The sequence below is a fragment of the Teleopsis dalmanni genome, chromosome 2 (genome assembly GCF_002237135.1).
Source record: "Teleopsis dalmanni isolate 2A chromosome 2, ASM223713v2, whole genome shotgun sequence".
Lineage (NCBI taxonomy): Eukaryota > Metazoa > Arthropoda > Insecta > Diptera > Diopsidae > Teleopsis > Teleopsis dalmanni.
This window is the reverse complement of record NC_051847.1, coordinates 238,595,340-238,617,900: the sequence shown is the minus strand read 5'-3', so window position 1 is coordinate 238,617,900 and position 22,561 is coordinate 238,595,340. Positions and strand designations below refer to the sequence as shown.

General features: G+C 31.1%; 1 protein-coding gene across 2 annotated transcripts; it reads left to right on the top strand.

The window, feature by feature from the left end:
• Positions 1 to 201: 201 nt before the first annotated feature.
• LOC119680162 (paired box protein Pax-6-like) lies at positions 202 to 21,962 on the top strand (the record flags this gene model as incomplete). Of its 2 annotated transcripts, XM_038092852.1 has the most annotated exon segments (5): positions 202 to 730; positions 16,252 to 16,425; positions 16,589 to 16,840; positions 16,981 to 17,359; positions 21,442 to 21,962. In XM_038092852.1, coding segments are annotated over 5 exon segments (1,677 nt in total). In that variant the 3' UTR covers positions 21,920 to 21,962.
• Between the last annotated feature and the right edge of the window lie 599 nt (positions 21,963 to 22,561).

Genomic DNA, 22,561 nt, shown 5'->3' with positions numbered 1-22,561 from the left:
CTTTTGTTATTTGTAGCCTTAGCTTGGTTTTTTAATAAAATTTTGCATTACATATTTGTAAAATATTCGTAATGTTACATTTTTACATTTTAGATTACAGTAAAAAGGGGAAAATCAGAATAGAATTAATTTAATTAAATTTTTATCTATGCTTAAAAAATACCAGTTCAAAATTATTTATTAATACTATATTCTAAATAGGTTTCATCAATTAATCGGGTTTTACGAAATTTAGCAGCACAAAAAGAGCAACAGCAACAAACGCCATCGTCTAAAAATAGAGATTTATTAAATAGTTGCACATCGACATCATCAAATATTTTAAATAATGCCTTAATGCAAGGAACATCTCAAATAAATTCAATTGAAAGTAATGGATGTGAGTCTAATAATATTCCTCAGTCTGCTCCTGTGTACGATAAACTACGAATATTGAAAAATCATCATCAACAACCACAGTTAATGGCATCACATCATACACATCCAATGCACTCATTAGTATCAAACCAAACGTCGACGAATCAGTGTTGGCCACCACATTCTCATAACACATCATGGTACTCTCCGCCTCCAAGTGGTAATGATTCACCTATTCCAACAGCTGTATATGGAAGCCATTCATCAAGCCCGCATCACAATTCATGCAGAACATCTCCAAATGGTGGAGCTAAAATTACTGGTGTCTTAAGTAATTCTACAATTAACTCCGAAGAAGTAATACTTAAAAAAGGTATATAAATAATGGTTTTACAATTTTAGATATCAAAGGTATACATCCAAATTCATAAAAATTTTTGTGTTTCAGAAAACCTAAAAAAAACTATTGTTCATTAATTTACATATTCGCATGTTTATGTGCTTAATTAGTATAATCAATAACACCTTAGTCAGTAAGTTACGGAACCAATTACTAAAAAATAGTCTTCCTGTTTTCCAAAATAGTCTGTAGTCATTGTTTTTGGCGCTTTTTTCAGTTATATAATCATTTCATCGTTTTCCTAACACATCATTGTCATACTAAAGAACAATTTGACTTCAGTCTCAAAATCTGAAGTAAAATCTAATTCCATAGAGTACTCTTTTGAGATCTGTGAACTAGCACTAGACATTGACTTAATTTAGCAAATGTGAGACGACTTCTTCCTTCGTTTTTTCACATATACTTAGAACCTTATTTACTTTTCAGCTTAAGCTTCTTCCTTTGTCAAGGTAATCCAATAATATTATATAGTGCGTATTCTAAAATACGGACTTCTCTGCATTTATCTGATTCCCATGTTATTTCAACAACTTTATACAATTTAAAGTTAATTAATTAACTTTTTCCCAAATTAAGGAAATCATACAAATTTTTTGTTTACAAATTGAATGTTAAAAATTACATGCTCCAAACACCATTTGTATCTGGGAAATTTTAAAAGTTGATTATTATAACTATTAAGGATGACATTCAGTAGTTTTATTAGCTTTAGAGGATTTTAGGTATGTGAATTATTATTTTTCACTCTATTTTAAATTAATAATAATTACAGTTCTTTCGCTATATTCAAATTAAAAAATTTGCACTAGTTTCAAAATATTTTCACGGTTTTATTAAAGTCAACTGTCATTGGCATTTATTTGAAAAAAATGACAGTTTTTCGTTATCTCTTATCTTTTGTTTAAAATTTATCTTATGCATAGCTGCATTTAAAATGTCCCTTAATTTCAGACTTCGTTTCAACGATTTTCCTTAATTTCGTTTTAACATTAAAATTAAATTTGGTATGGAAAAACAACTTAATTTCGCTCAATCAAAGATGAAATCAAGATTTTTGTGAAATTAAGATGTGTCTGAACATAGTTTGTAGTTTTTGTTTGTAGTTGTTGTTTCCTAATCGAGTGCTTTCATGAGAATTCAAGAGAACTATCTATGTTGATAACTATGGTTTAACAGCTGATAATATAAAACTGTGTTGACATTTCTGTTCAGTAAGATTTGAGAATTCATCAACATCGTTTAACGCTAGAACAACGATTTCAAATTGTGGAAATTTACTTTGATAAAAAATAAATCTGACAACTTTAAGAACTTTATTTCCAGAAGTGGGTCTATTAACTGGCCCTCTCGTTAGTGCGATTTAACACCTCTCGATTAGTTTTTATGGGATTAGGTCAAGACTTTGGTTTATGCCGACAAACCAGCAATTTTTGAAGTTCATGCCAATATTGACGCCATACGGTCACATTTATTTTGGAAAAAATAGTTAAAAATTTAACTGATTGAATGAAGGCTCAGTTAGACGGTGGGTAACGTAAGAAATTAATTCGAAGCGAAATGCACAACGAATCAAATCTGCGTATTTGATACCAACGAAATAAACAAAAACGGTGTACTTTGTTTATTTCGTTTCTATCAAACACACAAGTTTGGTTGATTGTGCATTTCGCTTTGAATTAATTTCTTACGTTACCTGCCGTCTAACTGAACCTTGAACCACGTAACTCGTTTTTTACCAATACACATACAAATTCTTTGAGCAGGGCTTCAATAGCGCCAGAATCAGATACGTTAAAGATTTCCTACATACAGCTTCTCTATTTGAACATTTCTTTTTATAACAATATATAATTACAACCAATATTTTGCATGAGTTGGTGTACAAGCACTGAAAACTTCTTTAAATAGCGCATAAAATTTGCTCAATTATATAAAAATTTCTCATTATAAATCTTTGCAAAACAAAAAATCCATATCAGTTAAATCTACACAATTACTGTTATATATACATATTTATCAGATATAGTTGTAAAATTTATGCATTTTTATAGACATAAAGTCTTTTTTGTGTACTGCAATGATAAGGATTGTCAAACATAATCAAGAGCGTGTTTAGTAAGTACTATGTGACACAAAAGGTAGTTAAAATCCTCAAATAAAAACTGTCACGTGCCATTGAATTTGCTATGTCGTGACAAGTAAAGAGATATACATTTGACATCGTAGATAAATGAGTCAACATCTTACATGTAACCTTATTGCTTTTGCTGTGATGTACACTCAGCCCATAAATACTATTAGTAATGTATGCAGTAAATAGAAAAGGGTGTAAATAACTACAAATGAAATACATTCATAATATATATTTTGTATAAATATAATATTTGTTGAATATAACATAACGTATATTAAAAATCTGCAAAATTACACTGTATTGTATTATAAATAAATAGAAATTATAGTTTTTAAAATGTAACAGCTAAATACTTTAAGTTAGACTTATTAAGAAGTAATCGTTTTGTAGCAGATGGTTATGTGCTTGATATGTGATGGATATGTGATAGATGTGTATCAAATGTCATAGATGTCAAATAGATATACATTCTAAATATGCAACGAGCGATCACTAGTGCACCATTATGAACTGGGCCTTATTAAAAATATCTATGTTTATAACACAACTTTTATTTCTACGCTCATATTAAGTCATATATCAAATATCATTGACTTTACAGCCCTACAGGAATAATGTACTTCAAAACGTAAAATCAAATAAACATTGGATTTAGGCTTATCTGGTACCTTTGAAGTCGGAATTTTGGCGTTAGACCATATTGAAAATATCACGTTACCAAATACAATGTTGCAAAGGAAGTTTTTGTCCTCCGAATATACAATTCTGTAAAATTTTTAGGCCGTAAGTCAACCAATGTGGACCAACTTTGATCAAAGTACGACAAATCTATATTTTTGATATGTTCAAATCCAATTCTAAGAATTTCAATACAGATTTGGTATTATCTTTGATGAATTTACGCACAATTCTGAAGACAGTTTTTAAGCCAAATATGCCAATCATCATTATCATAAATTGGTTGATCAGCTGGATCGTTTCGGTAAAAGTTTTTGGCTACTGATAACAAAATCATATTGTAACTTTGAGTGTAACAATTTCTCTTTGCCCAATTTCATTTTACAGTATGTCAGTAAAAATCAGTAAAAAGTTTACTTTTGTTTTTAAATTTCTATATTTTTTGTAAAAAAAATCATAAACGATGATATAAAGTGGTCGTCATGGATTATCATTTGCTGTTAACATTCAGTAAATTTACATTCAGGCTTATGTACGAGTACCATAAAGGTGCATGCACACCAAAGCAGACGCTTGCGAATGAACGAACTTTTGCAGGCATTCGCTTTGGTTTCGATGCACCATAGGATACCATAACACTTTAACAAGCTAATACTTCGTGGTCCGTTTATAGTATTTAACGCTTATGTAAAATATAATGTAAAGATAAAGCCCAATGTTTACTGATAAAGCTCATATATTTACTGATCTAGGCAGTGATGCCAAGTAATTCTTACACAATTAGAAGTTGTTCTATTGGAGCATTGATGTCAAAAATATACATCTATTATTATAGATCTATTCAATTTTTACCTAAATAGCTCGTTCAGCTGATTACTATAAATGTAAGTAGTATTGTAGCTGCCAAAATCAAAGATTCGGACCAAATCATATTCGGGTTAACTGTTTCTACTCCGAATATGGTTCGGAATAAATGCAAATATTAACCCAAGGAGAGACTTGTCTGATGTTACACAGTGGTTCAAAAGGCAGTTTCATTGCCCAATAAGCAAAATTTTTAATACGAGTACAACCTTTTGTAAATATCCAATTAGACCAAATTCATAATCTTTTGTCAAAATATTTATTTTTAAGACTTATGAATTAAATTATTATTTAATTATAATAAATTATTTTTTATTATTTAATTTTATGCAATTTTGACAACAAAAATCTTTCACTATACATAAGCGACTTAAACTTTTTTTTATTAATATTTGCTATTCAATTGAATATTTTTGGATAAAATTTCATAAAATAGTTTTGTTTATTTATTTGTTTAAAGAAAAATATTTTATTATTTAGTCAATCAAGCCCTAATCGTTTCCAAATTTGACAAGCCTATACCTTTTGAAACTCAGAACAGATATCAGATCAGATATAACAATATATACTTTTTTGCTGAAAATGTATATTATCTGCCATTTCATTTTCGTTTCTATTACAGCCTTGTGAAGCTCACAAAAGTAAGTTAGATTCATAGAATCATTAAAATCATCAGTAAATTTGTTCATAAGATCAGATTGCTTCTAAAACTTAACAAAACGTATTCATTATTTGAAAGAGAATAAATGGATCTTAATTTTCTACTTTAAATAATTAATATTAAATTAATATTAAATATGTTATTACTATGTATACACAAATATTTGTAATTAAAATCATTCCTTCTTATTGGTAAATTTCATTTAAAATGCATATGTTTGATAAATAGTTATGAAATAAAAAACTTAAATAAAAATAGATATTAGATTAAATAAACAAATATAGTGGCTCTTTTAATAGACTAACAAAATTATATTTTTATCTACTTAGAATAAGATATATGTTATAACCGTTTTATATTATTTTTAAACATGTAAAAGAAATTCACTTATTTTTTTTGTGAATTAAAACTAAAAGAATAACATGAATACAAATATACTATATTTATTTAATGTGAGATGGTGAGTTTGGCATTGGAGTTCTGTACTAAGTGATACTTTAATCATATAATCACGAAGATTATCAGGAATACTCAAATTAGTCAGTGAGATGGGCGGAACTCTGCAGAATCCCCCCAACTCGGAAAAGGTTTAACATAATAACTATAATTGGACAATTTCTAAATTTTTTATTTCAACGAGTATGAAACAAAAGTTTCGTAATTTAACAATCAATCCTTAGCCGGGGTGTTATTTCTTTTATCATAAAGCGTATCAATTTTCACATGTTTTCGGGAAAAAGTTGACCTTTTGATTAAAAACAAGCGGTTAAAGGAATATTTTAAACAAATTGCAAAACATTTTTAGAAAAAAATTTCTCCTCCGTTTAATAAAGCAATAAATTCAGTGTTAGGCTTAAAAATGACTGTAAAATGCCTCCATATAAATATTTCGATTGTTAAATCTTACAACTTTTCAGAAACGTAATCCTACCAGTGGCCCTAAAAAAAAGCTTGTGATAAAAGCTCTTTAAGAACACTTTGGATAATTTACAAGCTTTTTGTTAGGCAGTAAACAGCACTGGTAAATTGTAATTTTTGAAAGTAAAAACAGTACAAAATTAAAAATAAATAATTCGAAGAATTTTATTTATATCATTTATATTAATCTGATTATTCATTTTGTATTATTAATCACACCAAAAATTATTATTTACTATATATTTTTCGCTCATAGTTCTGTCAAACAGTTGTAAAGATGTTCCGTAATACGATATACTTTTCATCAAATGTAATAATACGGTCTTTGTTCTACTTATTCCATATACAAACCGTTTGCTTGAAATAATACGGTCTCAGTTAGATATTTATTTATTTATTTATTTATTATTAACTTTATATTGTTATTTAAATAACAAGTAAAGAATAGATTTTATTGCTATAGCAGCATGGGCCTTAAGCAACTAATTAGTGATAGATGTGAACTATTTTTACAGTTTTTTTTTTTTTTGAATTTAGCTTATATAGCATATATTTACAATAGTTATATTTTTACTTAAGTAGTTACTAAATTAGATGATAAAGGTTTGAAGATTTAAGGAACTCTGATATTTTCTGTATATTGGTAAAGGAGGGTTCGGAGAGGATTAAGTTTGGGTTATTGTGAAGGTATTTTTGGTTTGGTGTTTATACTTCGGGCACTCATTGAAGATATGTTTTATAGTTAGTTTAGTACTGCATGTTTGGGAAAAAGGAGTGGGATCTTTTTTTAATATGTGATCGTGTGTTAGAATGGTATGACCTAAGCGGAGTCTAATAAATTTGACAATATCTAGGCACGTTATAATTTCACTTTTTGGTAAAATATACTGCTGTATATTGTTTTTGTTAGAGTTGACTTCTCTGTAGTGTTGGGATGAGTTGTTTAGGAGAGTGTCTTTCTGTTCTAGAAGTTTAAGCTTACTATGTGTTGTTATATCCGATATATTTAGGTTAAGGTCTGTTATAAGAGGCTGTGAGACTGCGTTTTTTGCTTCTTCGTCTGCTAAATTGTTTCCGGTTATATTGCAGTGTCCCGGTACCCAGATCAGTAAAATTTTTTTCTCTTTTGTCATTAGAATGTGTCTTATTTCTGTAGTGTAAAAATCGTCTGTGTTTGTGTTTTTAATGGCTGATAGTGACGAGTATGAATCGGAGCAGATAGCATATTTTCCTTTTTTACCTGCAGCGTACCTACAGGCTGCCAGGATGGCTGCTATTTCTGCTGTGTATATGGAACTGTAGTTAGGAAGTAAGTATTTGGCTATAGGTGATTTTTCTGTGGTTATGCTGAAAGCTGTTCCTGAGGAGGATTTCGATCCGTCTGTGAATATAAACTTGTGTGAGTTTAAGGAATTTTTTATTTCAAGAAATTTTTTTCTATATACTTCAGATGGTGTGGATGGTTTTTTTGTTATGCCAAGGAAAAGATTGATTAGATTAGGATTGAAAAGCCAAGGTGGTGATTTCTGTGGGTGAATCTTGTTTGGCGATATTTGTAGGTCTGACTTTTTGGCTAGCTTCAATGAGTTATGCAGGACTGATGGGTATTTTGGTGATTTCTTGGATGTATTGATTTTTAAATAGATTGGGTGGATGGGTGAGTCTTTGCAGAGCATAAGCGTTTTGAGAATTTTCCCTGTGGAAAGGCTAATCCTGTCGCATATTGGCGTGATGTTTGCTTCAAAAAGGAGGTTGTTTATGGGAGTGGTACGGTGTGCTCCAAGTGCTAGTCTTATGGCTGTATGATAAGTGGGTTTTAGTTTGTTTAGTATAGTTTTGGGAGCATTCCCGTAAAGATTAAGGCCGTAATCTATTTTTGACATGATGATTGCTTTAGTGACTTGAATAAGGGTTTTTGGGTTGCAGTTGAATTTTTTATTTGAAAGACATTTAATAATGTTTAATCTATTGGATAAATCTGTCGCCAGATTTTCAATGTGCTTGTTCCATTTGTACTTTTTTGTAATAATGATTCCCAGGATTTTGAGTGAGTCTACGTTTTCTATTGAAAATTGGTTGGATTGAATTTGTAATGCGCAGTGAGTCTTCCGGCATATGTGCAGGTGCTTGCATTTGTTTGTTGAAAGATTTGCCCCTGAGTAATCGCACCACTTTAGTATATCTTTAAGTAGATTGTCTATATTAAAAGTATTGGTTTTTTTGTTTAATTTTTTGTAAATAATGAAATCGTCAGCGTATGCTGTAAATTGATACTCTTTATGCTTTCTAATAATCTGACATAATTTATTATAAGCGATCATAAAAAGTATCACTGATATTGGTGAGCCTTGTGGTATCCCGTTATCTAATGGTTTATGATTGGAGGAGAAAGATCCAGCTTTGACTACTATTTTTCTGTTGCTAAGAAAGTTTTTAATATAATTGAGTATTTTGGGACCTATTTCCCATTTACGGAGTTCATCAATAATGGTATGAGAGCCGATTTTTTCAAAGGCCTTGGTGAAATCTAAGGAAATTATGGATATATGATCTTTGGTTGTTAGAGTAGTAGTAGTTAGATAGTCTAGCATTACTAGCGGATCAACTATTGACTTCCCTTTTCTAAACCCCATTTGGTGACTATCCAGAAGCTTGCATTTTATAGCAAGCCAGCATAGTCTTTTCGCTATTATTTTCTCCAGTAATATATCTAAAATGCAAGGATTTAAGGATATGGGCCTATATGAGTTTAAACAAGTTTTATCCGTGTTCGGTTTTGGTATTGGTATAATATTACTGATTTTGAACTGTTGAGGTATATAGTTGTTTAATATTAAATTAAAGAGGTTAACTAGGCGGTGTGTAATGAGGGGAGATAGATTTTTTAGCATTTCGTAATTAATTCGGTCTATACCTGGTGTTTTACCTGTCAGTTTCTTTAACGCTTGATTTAGTTCTATTATTGATATTTCTTTTTCTAGAAGCATAGCATTGGTTGAATGAGAGTTTGGAGTGTTTGAAGAGAGTGATGCTAGCTTGTGTTGCTGAAAAGTTGAGGGAAAGTTTGAGTTTGCCGAGAGTTGCGACCAATTGTCGCAAAGAAGCTGTGAAATTTCTTTTTGGTTAGTAACTGGTTGAGATGGTTGGTTAGGGTTAACTAAACAGTGTATTGTGTGCCGCGTTTTTAAACCACAAAAGTTGTTTATTTTATTCCATATCTTTGCGGACGGAGTATGGGGAGATATTTCAGAGGTGAATTGAAAAGTCTTTAGTCGTTTTCTAATTTTAATCTCCCGTTTTAGTTTTGCGTTAGCTTTTTTGTAGTTAAGAATATTAATTTCATTTATGTCATGTCTAAGTTTTAACCATTCCCTGTTCTTAATAATTTTTAAATTTTGTAGGGAAGAGTCCCACCAAGGTACTGTTCTATTTATGTTTTTCTTGTGATGGGTTTGAGGGATTGCTTGATTGGCACTTTGTAATATTATTTTTGTAATGTTTGCAGTTTCTTTGTTGATGTTATTACTAATTGGTCTGGAGTTGTTGTATATTTCGTTAAGGTTTTTAAATAGGTCCCAGTTAGCAAGGTCAGTTTTAAATTTTGTTTTTGGTTTCATTATGGGATGGTTGTTAGTTTCAAAAAGGTTAATATGAATAGGGAAATGATCACTTCCGTATAGTTGTGTATCAGTTTTCCATTTTGCTTGAAGCGTTAATAATGGAGTGGATAGGGTTATGTCAACGTGTGTGAAAGAATGATATGTACTAAAGTGTGTAGGGGACTTGTCATTTAGGATGGAGAGTGGGGGTTGTGTTAAAAATTTGAAAATGGTGTTACCTCTGCTATTGTTAGTTGGGGAACCCCAGCTTTTGTGCCAACTATTAAAGTCACCTGTAATTAATACGTTTTTTTGAAGATTCTCGAAAGTTTTCCTGAGATGTTGAATTTTAAATGGTTTATTGGGAGGGATGTAGGCTGAAATAATGGTAAATTTTTTTGTGGATAGTATTATAGCATTAAGTATAGATAGTATAGACATTGCTTCAATGTCTTCATTAAGTTTTGCTAGTTTGTGTTGTATGGAGTTGTGAATAAGTAGTCCTACGCCACCAAAACTGTGGATAGAGGAGTTATGATTGTAGAGTGAAAAATTGATTGGGATAGGGATGTTGGTTAAGGAGTGAAGATGAGTTTCTTGTAAGGTGATTATTTTGGGATTGTATTCTTTGATTAATATTTGCAAATACTGAAAGTTGTTAATGTAGCCATTTATGTTCCATTGAATTATTTTAATACTCATTCTAATATAATAATATAATAATTATTAGTTATAAAATATAGATAGAGAAAAAACGAAATATGTTTTTATATACTATCGCTATCACTCTTTTGTGTCGTTTTGGTCTTACTTGTTTGCTTATTATTTTTTTGTTTAGTTAAATTGATGTTATTTGCCTTTAAGTATGTTTTTGGAGTGCTAGACTTATCTTTCATACGGTTTTCTATTTCTAGTGTAGTGTTAGAAGAAGCTTCATTGGTGTCGTCGGCTGAGTGAATATCCATTAGATCGTCAAGAAGATATCTGTAAGTTACCGGATTGGATGCCTGTTGTAGTGATGTTGCTGTATTGATTGACGTGGTAGTTTTTTGCTTTTTTGTTACATGGGAGGATGATATTTTTTTGTCGTCTGGTTTATTTTTTGTAATGGATTGAAGTCCTTTAGAAGTTAATGCGATCGAAGTATTTTGATTTTGTGTTATGATGTTTTTATTGCCATTTTTGTAATTTATTTGAGCTGTTGATGTGTTAGATGATTGTGTTTTTGGAAGTATATTAGGTGACTGAGATGTGGTGAGCATTTTTGCATACGTAGTAGGTTTTTCAGAGATGTGACGGCTGAAGTATAACCCTAGAGCAGTTTTATGATCTACCTTTTCTGTTGTTTTTATTGCTGTAATCTCTTGTTGTTTTTTGAAGACTGGGCAATTTTTGTCGCGTGCATTATGATTACTGTTATATTCTGGGTTGTCTTTACAGTTGATGCAGTTTTTAATTTGGGTGCACACCTCGTTTTCTTCGCAATGTGATTTATTGGAGCAATTTGAGCAAATATAGTCGCTTTTACAGACTGTAGTAGGGTGTCCAAATCGACAGCATTTTCTGCATTGTAATGGCAGCGGGATGTAGTTTCTCACGCGTACAGCCTCGTAGCCGATCATAATTTTTTCAGGAATTGTAAGTGTTTCAAAAGAGATTATGATTAGGCCAGTTTCTACAAGAATTTCATTTTGTTTTTTCAGAATTTTTTTTACTTCTACAACCTTTTGGGTCTTCAGTTTCTCAACTATTACCTTTTCGTCGATATTTCGCAATTCGTTAGAGTAGATGACGCCTTTTGATATGTTCAGTGATTTATGCAATGTTGCTGTTACTTCATAATCTCCAATTTTATTTAATTTAAGTAATTTTTGTACTTGGGTAGAATTTTTAGTTTTTATTAGCAAGCTACCTGCTCTTGTTTTTTTGCATGTTTCCACTTCTCCTCCGCAAGTATAATCAATTACTTTTTTGATTAAGAAAGGTGATGCATTTTCTAGTGATTTTTTATCGTTCCTTGTTATTATTAAATATTTTGGGTCGCTTGTATTATAATTATTGTTGTTTAGAAACCGGTTTTGTATGTCTGGTGGAAGTGACATTATGATTGTAATGGAGGGCAAAGGCCCACAGAGCACTTTATGTTTTCGTCTGCTTTAGCTGTTTTTTTTATTATAGATATAAAGTTATTTTTTAGAGAAATTTTTTCTCTATAATTGTTTATTCTTTTAATATCGTCTGTATTCACCGTAAGTTTGTTGATAAACAGTAAATTTTTTGTGTATAGGTTTATTCGAACGAAACTGATAAAGCGCCACACGTACTATTTCGCTTGACTTCTTGTTCGGAACTGTCAGTTAGATATATTTAATAACTTAATTTTATTTTTCATTTTTTAAGAATATTTAACTTATTTTGCAAAACAAAACAAAAATAGAGCAGAGTATATTTTCTGTGTTATATGATATCCAAAGCAATATCGTCCGCGTCTAGTTATTAGTAGTTCGTTGATTGTTGGTTATAATAAGAAGAAAAAGTGTTTTGCCTTAAATTGTACCTTTAGCCATCCAAGTGCTGTTGCATTAAAAAAAATATACAGCCATAGTCAAAAGTATTTACACAACGAAAGTTTTTGTACATATTGCATAGAAACATGTTTTTATTGTTGTTGTTGGACGTCAGTTGCAAAAAATTTTTTTGTTGTCACTTAGATTTATTTATGCAGAACCAAATAAAAAAAGAATTGGAAAGATAACTGTTCATTTGACAAAAATATAAGCAACTGAGCTGATGCTTATTAGTAGTCAAAAGTATTTACACACATTTTTTTTGCGTCAAAAGTATTTACACAAAATATTAATTAGCATTTATTCTAGGATTTCGTTTAAGTAAGTGCAGTTGTTAGCTTTTGTCACAAACTACACAAGTTTAGAGATTTCAAAATTTTAGAAATTATTCAGGAAAATGATAAAAATCAAGGAATTATCAGTTGAAATTCGATCTGAAGTTGGTACTTAATATAAGAGTGGGATTTCGGCGACGAACTTAGTAAAGTTATGCAAAATTTTATATAAAACGGTGTAAAATCTAGTTAAAAATAAGTACATTTGAAGAGAACTGGGCAGAAACCTCCCATGAATCAAAGGGAATGCAGAAGATTATTAGGAGTAGTCGTAGAAAATCCTACAATAAGTCCTGTCAAAATAGCAATGTCATCGGAAAAGTTGAGTGGCAAGATTATTAGTGATGCTACACTACATCGCAGGTGGAAAAATATTAATATCAATACCTATGTGGTGCACAAAATAGTCAATATTACTCTAACGATCTTATTAAATATTCTCTCATTTGCTTTAAAGTATTTTAAGTAACCTATACAGTTTCGAAACAATATGTTATGAACAGATGAGTCTGAATTTCAATTCTAGGGTTCATTTGATAACCACTCCATGCATTTTCGACAACGCCAAAAGCATAAAGCAGTGCAGCTACTCAATAGATTTGAAGGTGGCACGGTTTTGTTTTTGGAATGTCTATTAAACAATGCATTTGGAGATTTGGTACCGAAAAATGGCACCTTAAATCAGTCCGGTTATATTGGTATTTTAAATAACCATGTCTTAACGTCAGAAAATAGACCTTTTCTAATCAATAACTGGGTTCTACAACATGACAATGCACCATGTTATCAAGGATGTGGACTTAATCCAATTTTAAAAGAGTTAAATCCTACTGTTTTTTTATAGCCTGCACAGAGTTCTGGTCTTAATGTCATTGAATATGGTTGAGACTTTATAAAACAGCAAAATACTATTAATAAAAATCCAAAATGTAGTGATAGCATAATTGAAATAGCGAATATTCGGTCCAAATTGATTCGCAGCTGGATTCGATCAATTCCAGCTAGATTGCGGGCCGTTATTGATGCCAAAGGTGGTGTAACCAAATATTAATTATATTAATTAAATAAAAATAAAAAATTTTTTTAAAAATTCATCAATTAAGAAGAAGAAAATGAAATTAACGTTTTGTGTAAATACTTTTGACGCAAAAAAAATGTGTGTAAATACTTTTGACTACTAATAAGCATCAGCACAGTTGCTTATACTTTTGTCAAATGAACAGTTATCTTTCTAATTCTTTTTTTATTTGGTTCTGCATAAATAAATCTAAGTGAAAACAAAAAAATTTTTTGCAACTGACGTCCAACAACAACAATAAAAACATGTTTCTATGCAATATGTACAAAAACTTTCGTTGTGTAAATACTTTTGACTATGGCTGTATCTTTTAAAAGCTCTTTTTATATACAATATATACAAAACCGAATATAACTTCTTCTGTTTTAAAGGTTTTCTCCTAGTTTGAGTAGTGAACAATTTCCGTAAAAATTAAGGAGGAGGCCAAAGACAATAATTTCTGGTGTCTTTAGGTTAAATAATAAGAGGCGGATAAGACGCAGTTTATTTGTATTTGTATTCTATTTATTTGTATTCTATCCCCAAAGTAGATTTACTATTTTATTCTCTTGAACTTCATTCCTATTTAAATTTGTTTTATTAAAACATCTTCTGCATTTTAAATGAAAATGTCTATAACCACGTTTGCTTTGTCATGATTTGTACTGTTGCGGTAGGCCCAGTACGTGGGCCGGCTCGCAAACAATTAAATTTATAAATAAGAAGAGATTTAGTTGTAGCGTCAACATTCATTCATTGCGACGGCATCGTCGCAATAGTTATGTCATTCGCCACACTCGTCTTAACCATCGAACAGCTTAAAATGTCTTTAGTGCACGCAAATAAGCAGCGCTACATCGAGGAGCAAGGCCGGTTAATTGCCGTACCTTCCCATCTTCCGAAAGGGGGAGTAATGTGACGTCAACATTCATAAATCGCAGCAACTATAAATTGAATTCAAAATAGTTGACATTAGAAAATTTACTTAGAGATTAAAGTAAGAAGAGATACGTTTCGAGTTTTCGGCTCCATAAATTGTCAGAATAAAATAAAATAAATTCTGCATAGTATATATTGCATTTGTGGTTTTTACTCTGCTTTAGAAGAGTACAAATATAAGCCACAGACAGCTCCTATATAGTGTTGTGATTTTCTATTTCTTTATGATTAGGCAAAACTTGCAATGCCTAAAAATATTAGTGGAGTTCTTCTAACAGAAAACTAACTATTATTCCCAATTATCCCTATCCACTAATAAGAAGTTTTAACTTTAGTGTCAACAATTGGCTACCAATTAATTACTTGTTAGAATTTCTAACTTTGGAGCGAATAATTTGACAACTAACAATTTACTAATTAGAATTTTTAATTTTGATGTCAACGATTTGGGTACTAACTATCTATTAATTTGATAAATAAAAAAAATTATTATGAAAAAAATCTATTTGTATTTAAACTTGTGCTGTTAGAATGTCCTGCCCTTATGCACATACGGAATAGACTTCTGCGAATTTATATCCTTACGAAAGAGACAATAAAACTCTGTAAAGTAGACTCTGTAGTACTCTTTATCGAAGCAACAGGCCTTAAAGACATACTATAAATACTAAAGAAGAACGCCCTCATATTAATGTGAAAGCAGTATCCAAGGCTCCGCCATCTCCCATAAAAGAAAACAAAACACAAAGAGGCTTTGTCGTTCGCTAGACTGATGGATTCTTAGTTCTTTAGTTCCAAAATGGTTAACTATTTTATTAATATCTAAAATATATTTCAGTCAAAAAACCTTCTTCAAAATACCAAATTACCACTTCTTCCATACAATATATCCCGACGGTGATGCACATAAAAAAAATAAAATTTCTAGTAGTAGTAAAATTATGTATTGCTTAGCCGAACAGTTTAGTTCCGAAGAGATTCAGATAATAAACAAATTACTAAATGATTGAATAGATGCTTTACTAATCACTGTTACCTACCTAGCCACAGAGTTCAAAAAGAATCTTACAAAAAATTTATTGAATGATTTGAAAAGAAATTTAAGCAGGGAGAGACTTTAATATCGACAATACGACTCTAAGTCGATCGACGAACAAGACTGATTTTTAAAATCGTCTTCTAATTTCAGACTATGAATCGATGTGCTTAATAGTGTTTAGATTCAACTACTTGTTCCCCTAGCCGTGTGTAGGGAAAACCCTTAAACCACGAGCAGTGCAGTTTAGTCACGGAATAACTTTTCAATAACAACGCGGCGATATTTTGGCTTTTCCCTAATAGTAAATGCTGGCTGGATAAAAACATAAATTTTTAAATAGTATTTTAATGTTTGAGATGTATGTGTAATAATTTTTATAGCAAGTGTGGAAAGCGCAGTTCACGAGACTTGCACAAAACATGTTAGGCAATTTTTGGTTTTAAATTAAACTTGATTCCAAACGAATAACAATAAAAAAACGGGATCAAGTGAGATAAGTTTCATAGAATTACACTAAGAATAGTAATTGCGGTTAATAAGATATTTGGCGGTTGTTAATGTTGGCTGAGGATATATCCATGTCTATACAGCACTTAAATCACAATTATGCTTCATACCAACAATCGAACATTTTAAGTTCATAAAAATTTAATTATATAATGTTTATAATAAAAAGCTTATATTAAAACAAAATTTTTAGAGCACGATGAACATCATTCTGATGAAATAAAATCAGGAGAAGGCGAGCTATCCAATGAAGATAGCCTTAATTTAAGTCCACATGATGAAGACCAGGCTCGACTTATTTTAAAACGTAAATTACAAAGGAATCGCACCTCTTTCACAAACGAGCAAATAGATTGCTTAGAAAAGGGTAAAATATTTTATAATTTTAATAAGCAATATTTCCAATATTCAAAAAATTATTAGTTCTATTTTTGGTTTAGTAAATATTTGTGCTATTATTTCGAAATAGTTATCCTAATATATCCTATGCCTTTGTTGATTGATTCTTTTGCATATATAACATCAAGTAGAATTCGAGCGCACACATTATCCAGATGTTTTTGCCCGCGAGAGATTAGCAAGCAAAATTGGTTTGCCTGAAGCCCGTATACAAGTTTGGTTTTCCAACCGACGTGCCAAATGGCGACGTGAGGAAAAACTTCGTAATCAGCGAAATACGCCAAATACAACGAACGCTAATTTACTTACATCAACATCAACATTATGTGAAAGTTCAAATAGTTTAGGGGCGAATTCAACAACAATAACTACCTGTAATGGCAGTAAGTTTATTATTAAATACATGACGTTACTTTAACCTAAAATTAGAAAGCATTATTTTGAAAAAATTTTAGAGTTTTAGTTCTGTATAAAAATCATGATTATAAATAATACAAACATTATAAAATTGCTTATCTTTCAGATTCGACGTCAGATATTGTATCTCCATCACCACTTATAAGTTTGACGCGTTCCTCATCAGCTCTTGGCGGATCTGTAGCGAACTGTTCTCCATCGACAGGTACACCTGATAACTTGCAAAACTCTACAGGAAGCAGTAGTAATAATAGTAATTCAGCTGAAATTTCTGTGAGTTCAGAAAAACCGTCTGGGAGCACAACTTTATTGGGTATTGGTAATGTTAACAGTACTATACACTCCGCCACACAAACTAGTGTAAATAGTTCGCTGCTGCCTCCTCTTTCACCGCATTTAAACTTTAATAGCAATTTTGGAAGTACAATTAATTCATTATATCCCTCAATGCATCATCATACGATGGCTGTATCGGACACCTATAAGTAAGTGCAAGAGTAATATGAAAATCAAATTAATAAACTTGTATAAGTGTGTATTCTTTTTTTTTTTGTTTTTCTGAAGAAGTGGAATGTTTTATGCACCGTCAGATCGTCGTTGGAATGGTGTGCCCTTTTCCATAAGATTAATATATAGTATACGAACAAAAACACTTCCTCTTCGGCGAAACTTATTCCCTAACGGAACCGCGTTTGCATTACTTCGAGGAGGGTCTGTTTTATGTTGGCATTTCAAGCCATGCTCTTGTGATTTTCGATCTGTATTCAGACCTCTACTTTTTCAATGCAGTTTCTTGGTGTCAGCCTAGTTTCTGGTTCTCCTTTTTAGGTCTATTTTTCTTTGCTTTAAGGACATACATCACATATGACACTAGCCAGTTCTCTGCATTTGCTCTCATATTTTATATATGCGGGTATTAAGTTGAATCATTTATTATGACAAATAAAGTGACAATAAAATGTAATTTTTTTGACAAATATTTGTTTCATGGATGTATTCGACTGGTGCATTTTGCTACCAAGTTTACTATATTCGGAATTACAAATTAAAATAAGATTTTCCCATATTATTAGCGATCCTCTCACAACTTATTAAGCATAAAAAAAGTTTTAAATAAATTTAGAAAAAATTAAATATAAGTCATCTAGGTTTTTAGTACATGTTAGTAACACATTTTTTCTGAAACATTTGGCAAATTTGGAAAGTTCTTTTAATTTTAACAGGTAAAATACTTTATTAAATTAAAACAACGTCTAAATCTAAAGTTGTAAAGGTTAACAAATTTAAATGGGGTGTATCTGTCACCATTCCCAAGGTTTTTAATTGTAAGCTTTGCAAAGTTTTAACAAACAATTATATTCTCAGTTTTTAATATTATTATCACATTATTATTATATTATTATTATTATTTTTATATCATTATTATTGTGATATTTTCTAAAGAGAAACTTTAAAAGGGCCTAAGAGAAAGGGCCTGAGGGAAAGGGCCTGAGAAGTGTGAGAAAGTTCTATCCACTTTGCTCTAGTATAATTTCAGTGCTTATAAGTTATGGTTTATGGGATTGTTTTAATTAAAAATCCAAGTGTATTAGTTGTTATATTCTGTGTTTTAAATATTTTTTAACTGTAATGTCGAGGGGTAATAGCGAGTCCTGATTTTTATTATACCTATAATTTATACACAATATTTTACAATTGTCTTCATTGTATTGCACTTACTAGCCGACAATCTTCAACCTCCCATTGGTGTTTTTATCATTTTCACTGTCAGCAAAGACAAAATTTAGCATGTCATCTGAGTACGCTTCTTCGTACAGAGTCTTCCTATTCGTCTACAGAGGACAGACGAACAATTGCAAAACCGTGTCAAAAGATTTGTGAGGTTTGCTGGACCTGGGATGGTTTACTGAATTATGTGCTGGGAGTTTCGATGTCAAAGATGATCGTTGTTCTAGTTGATCAGTTACTAAAAAAGGCGATAAAATTTTGCAAATAGTAGAGCAAGACCGACACGCAAGTTGTCAGACGACAGCGGAAGCACATGACAGTTCAAAATTATTTAAAAAGTGCAGGCTAAACAAGGACGCTTGACTGAATTACGATCAGTGAAACTTTGTTCTGACGTAACAAAATTAAAGTTACGTTACGTCTACGTTCAAAACCCAGTAACCCTCCAAAGGTGACTTTAAATCCTGAACTGATGGAGGATTGTGTGTTTGGTAGGATTGAAAGAGAATTGTCCAGCCTAGTTTGAAAGGAAATTGGAATGAGCTGATTTAGCCTGAAGTAACGGTTAATTTGGTCTTCTACTGCTTATAACTTGACCGCTTGAGTATAACAATCAAAGAAAATCGGCCTAAATTAGCAAACAGAAAATGAGTCGTGTTCTACTATGCAAGCCATACATAACTTGGAACAAATCAACGAAACTTGATTGGGAAATTTTGAGCCATCTACCGTATAGCTCAAACCCTGTACCCATGATGGCCATTTATTTCGGTATCTGTAAAACTCTCTTGATGGAAAATAATGACCAATTTAAGAGCCGCTGATAATCACTTGGCCAACTTTTTCGTCAATAAAGCACAGCAGTTTTATACCGATGGAACCGAGCTATCTAAAAACCGAGCTATCTAAAAAATGGCGAGATAATTTCAGTTATTTCAGTTTCAGTTATTCATATTAAACAGTCAAGATGCATTAATAAATTAAGGTGCTGAACTAATCACCCACCCAGTTATAATTTTTCGATTATAACTATATTAATTTCGATATTAAAAAGAGGAAGTTTTTTGTGACGATAACGTTATTTTTATATGACACCAGATGTTAGATTGGTTATGATGGACCATAACATTTGGTGTTACTGCCAACAGGTACAGCTAGTTAATCTGAAAACAAATCTCTGTTGAGGTAATTAATAAGTATTAATAAGCAAGAACTCCGACTCCGACCAGGGTAAATTGTGCAGATTGAATTTCGAAATTAAGCTCGGCGACAAGAAGTTATGTCAATTCAAAACTCTGAAGACGGATAACTAGAGATATCCTTGTCAGCGGTGAAGCACAAAGGATGTACACATATAAACCTTCACATACCATATTTATCACACACGACCAAAATGGCCAAAATATGACATTTAATTGACTCCAGCGCAAATTTACCATCCGCTTACAAAAAAGCCAACGTCACAAAACCCATTAATAGATAATAAAATTCTCTAAATGTGTATTCTGACAGAAAGAATACATATTAGATTTCCTAATAGATTTTCTAAATTTTCGTGTTATTAAAAGTTGCATCACACCCAAATGAGACAAAATTCAAGCCAACCAGGACTTTAAGAAAATTGTGCAAATGTGTCAGGTCAAACAATTTACAGCGAGCGTCTCGGAATTCAGGCGATGTTACCGAAGCTAATTGAAAACAATGTTAAAAATAACGAAACACTAATTGCATGGACCCCTGGAGTAGAAAAAATGTTTAGGTATGCAAACAAGAACTAGTTCACCCTGCTATCCTAATGCAATCATCATCGAAAGCCAAATTATATTTATGTGTGGATGCTAGCAAATTTTGCATCGGAGTAACGCTACACGAGTTAAGAGGTGGTCAGAAACACTCTCGCAATTTTTTATAAGCGCATGGCTGAAAACCGACAACGTCAAAGCACTTACGACCTTGAACTATTGGCAGTGTTCCAATCTGTGAAACACTTCGAGCACTTCGAAAGCCGTAGTAACACCATATTGGTTGATATCATCCTCTACCATATACATATAAACGAAATTTTGAGAAGGCAACACCAAAACAATCACGGCGACTCAGTTTCATCAATAAATACATATTCATATGTTTATTTAACATTTAGCTGGCAAGGACAATATTGTGGCCGATACCCTCTCTAGTGTTGTAGCAATTGATGGGAAAGACCAAGTTAATTTGCTCAAGTTAGTAGAAAGACAGCAAAACGACGCCGATTTAGTACCATGCGGCAACATTACTTGTTTGAAACCAAAAATATAAAATTTGCAGCCACCAACAAAACATTATACTGCGATGTTCCTATCAATATGTTCGTATATTTCACAAGACTCTCGAGAACAAGTTATCAACTCTTTACACAATTTGTCATGCCAACGTGAAAATATGTTGAAAGTATAATTTAAGTATCAATTTTGCAATTTTTATTCAAAACACTTACTCTTCTTGTTTTTATAACCAAGCATTTACATGACTTTACAACATGTAGTTCTTTTCTCTTTGGTTTATATTAATTTCCAACATACATATTTGAGTTAAATAAGCTTAATGCATGACAAACAAAGATATAGAGAAATATAGTCAGAGAAAATATTTGAGTATTATCCTCGCACTTCTCTGGGAGAAAGTTCTAAAACTAATCAACAAAAATGTTTTTATATGTAGTTATTTTAAAGAATATGTTAAAAATTTTATCCAATAAATTACCAATTAAATTAAAGAATATGTTAAAAATTTTATCCAATAAATTACCTGTTATTATTATATAATTTCATTTAAATTGAGCTTTTATTACTATTTTCAGTTCATTGTCATCCTTCACTCAAATGTCGTCATCACTAGGTCAACAAAGGGAATTAACTCCGCCATCGCTATACCAGTGTCACATGTCATTGCGACCACCGACGCATCATAATATAGGAAATTCATTTGGAAACACTTCTTTATCAATTGGAAATAATAGTAATAATCAACACGTATATTATGGAAGTGGTAGTGATTCTATAAGTGGATACCCTTCGCATGTAATTGGAGAAAATATTTCAATGCCTAACCCAATAACCTGCAATGCTGATTTTAACCGTGAAACCTCAGCCGCTAATCAATTAATTAATTCAGGAACTAGTGATAACTTATCAAATTCATCGTATATTCAACTAGGATATAATTCTTCTGCATCTAGTACAGTTGCTGCATCCTCGATTAGTTCTAATAATGGCAACAGTGCGACGGGTAAACAGCAACAGTTCTTTGCATCTTGCTTTTACTCACCTTGGGTTTAAAAATCTAAAAACTTATGTACATCGGTTTATGACTAAACATTGAAAATTGTTTTATTTTACATAACATAATATGTTGTGAATAGTTATTATATATACATGTGTATATGTATTTGTTCATCTTATGATAAGATGTAATATAGTATATAAATAGATTTATATTTATAGTATCTAAGCTTAAATAAATGGAAGACATTACTTAATTTAAAAAATTTTATATTATTTTGTATCTTTCCAGTCGTTGTTACCTTTATTTTGTATTTATATTAAATAATTTGTTAAAAGTAAATTAGTTAAAAATTTTATTTCTGGAATAAAATTATATCGATTATAAATCAATATGATATACAACATATAAATAAATTAGTTATGCTGTAATATGTAAGTATAGTTGTTACTGCTAATAACATATATATGAAATGCATAGATATATAATTATTATATATTGTTGCGTAGAAAAGAAATGGATATATTATTTGATTGGTATAATGATAGCAAAAAATAATACCTGTTTTAGGTGTTCTGCATGTAATTTATTTTGAATTTTCAAGAACAACGTGGTCTATGTTTGGCGTTCGCTCATTAAGGGTGTAAAACTACTCTAACAACTAATTTTACAGTCGTAATTTAAACCTCAATACTGAC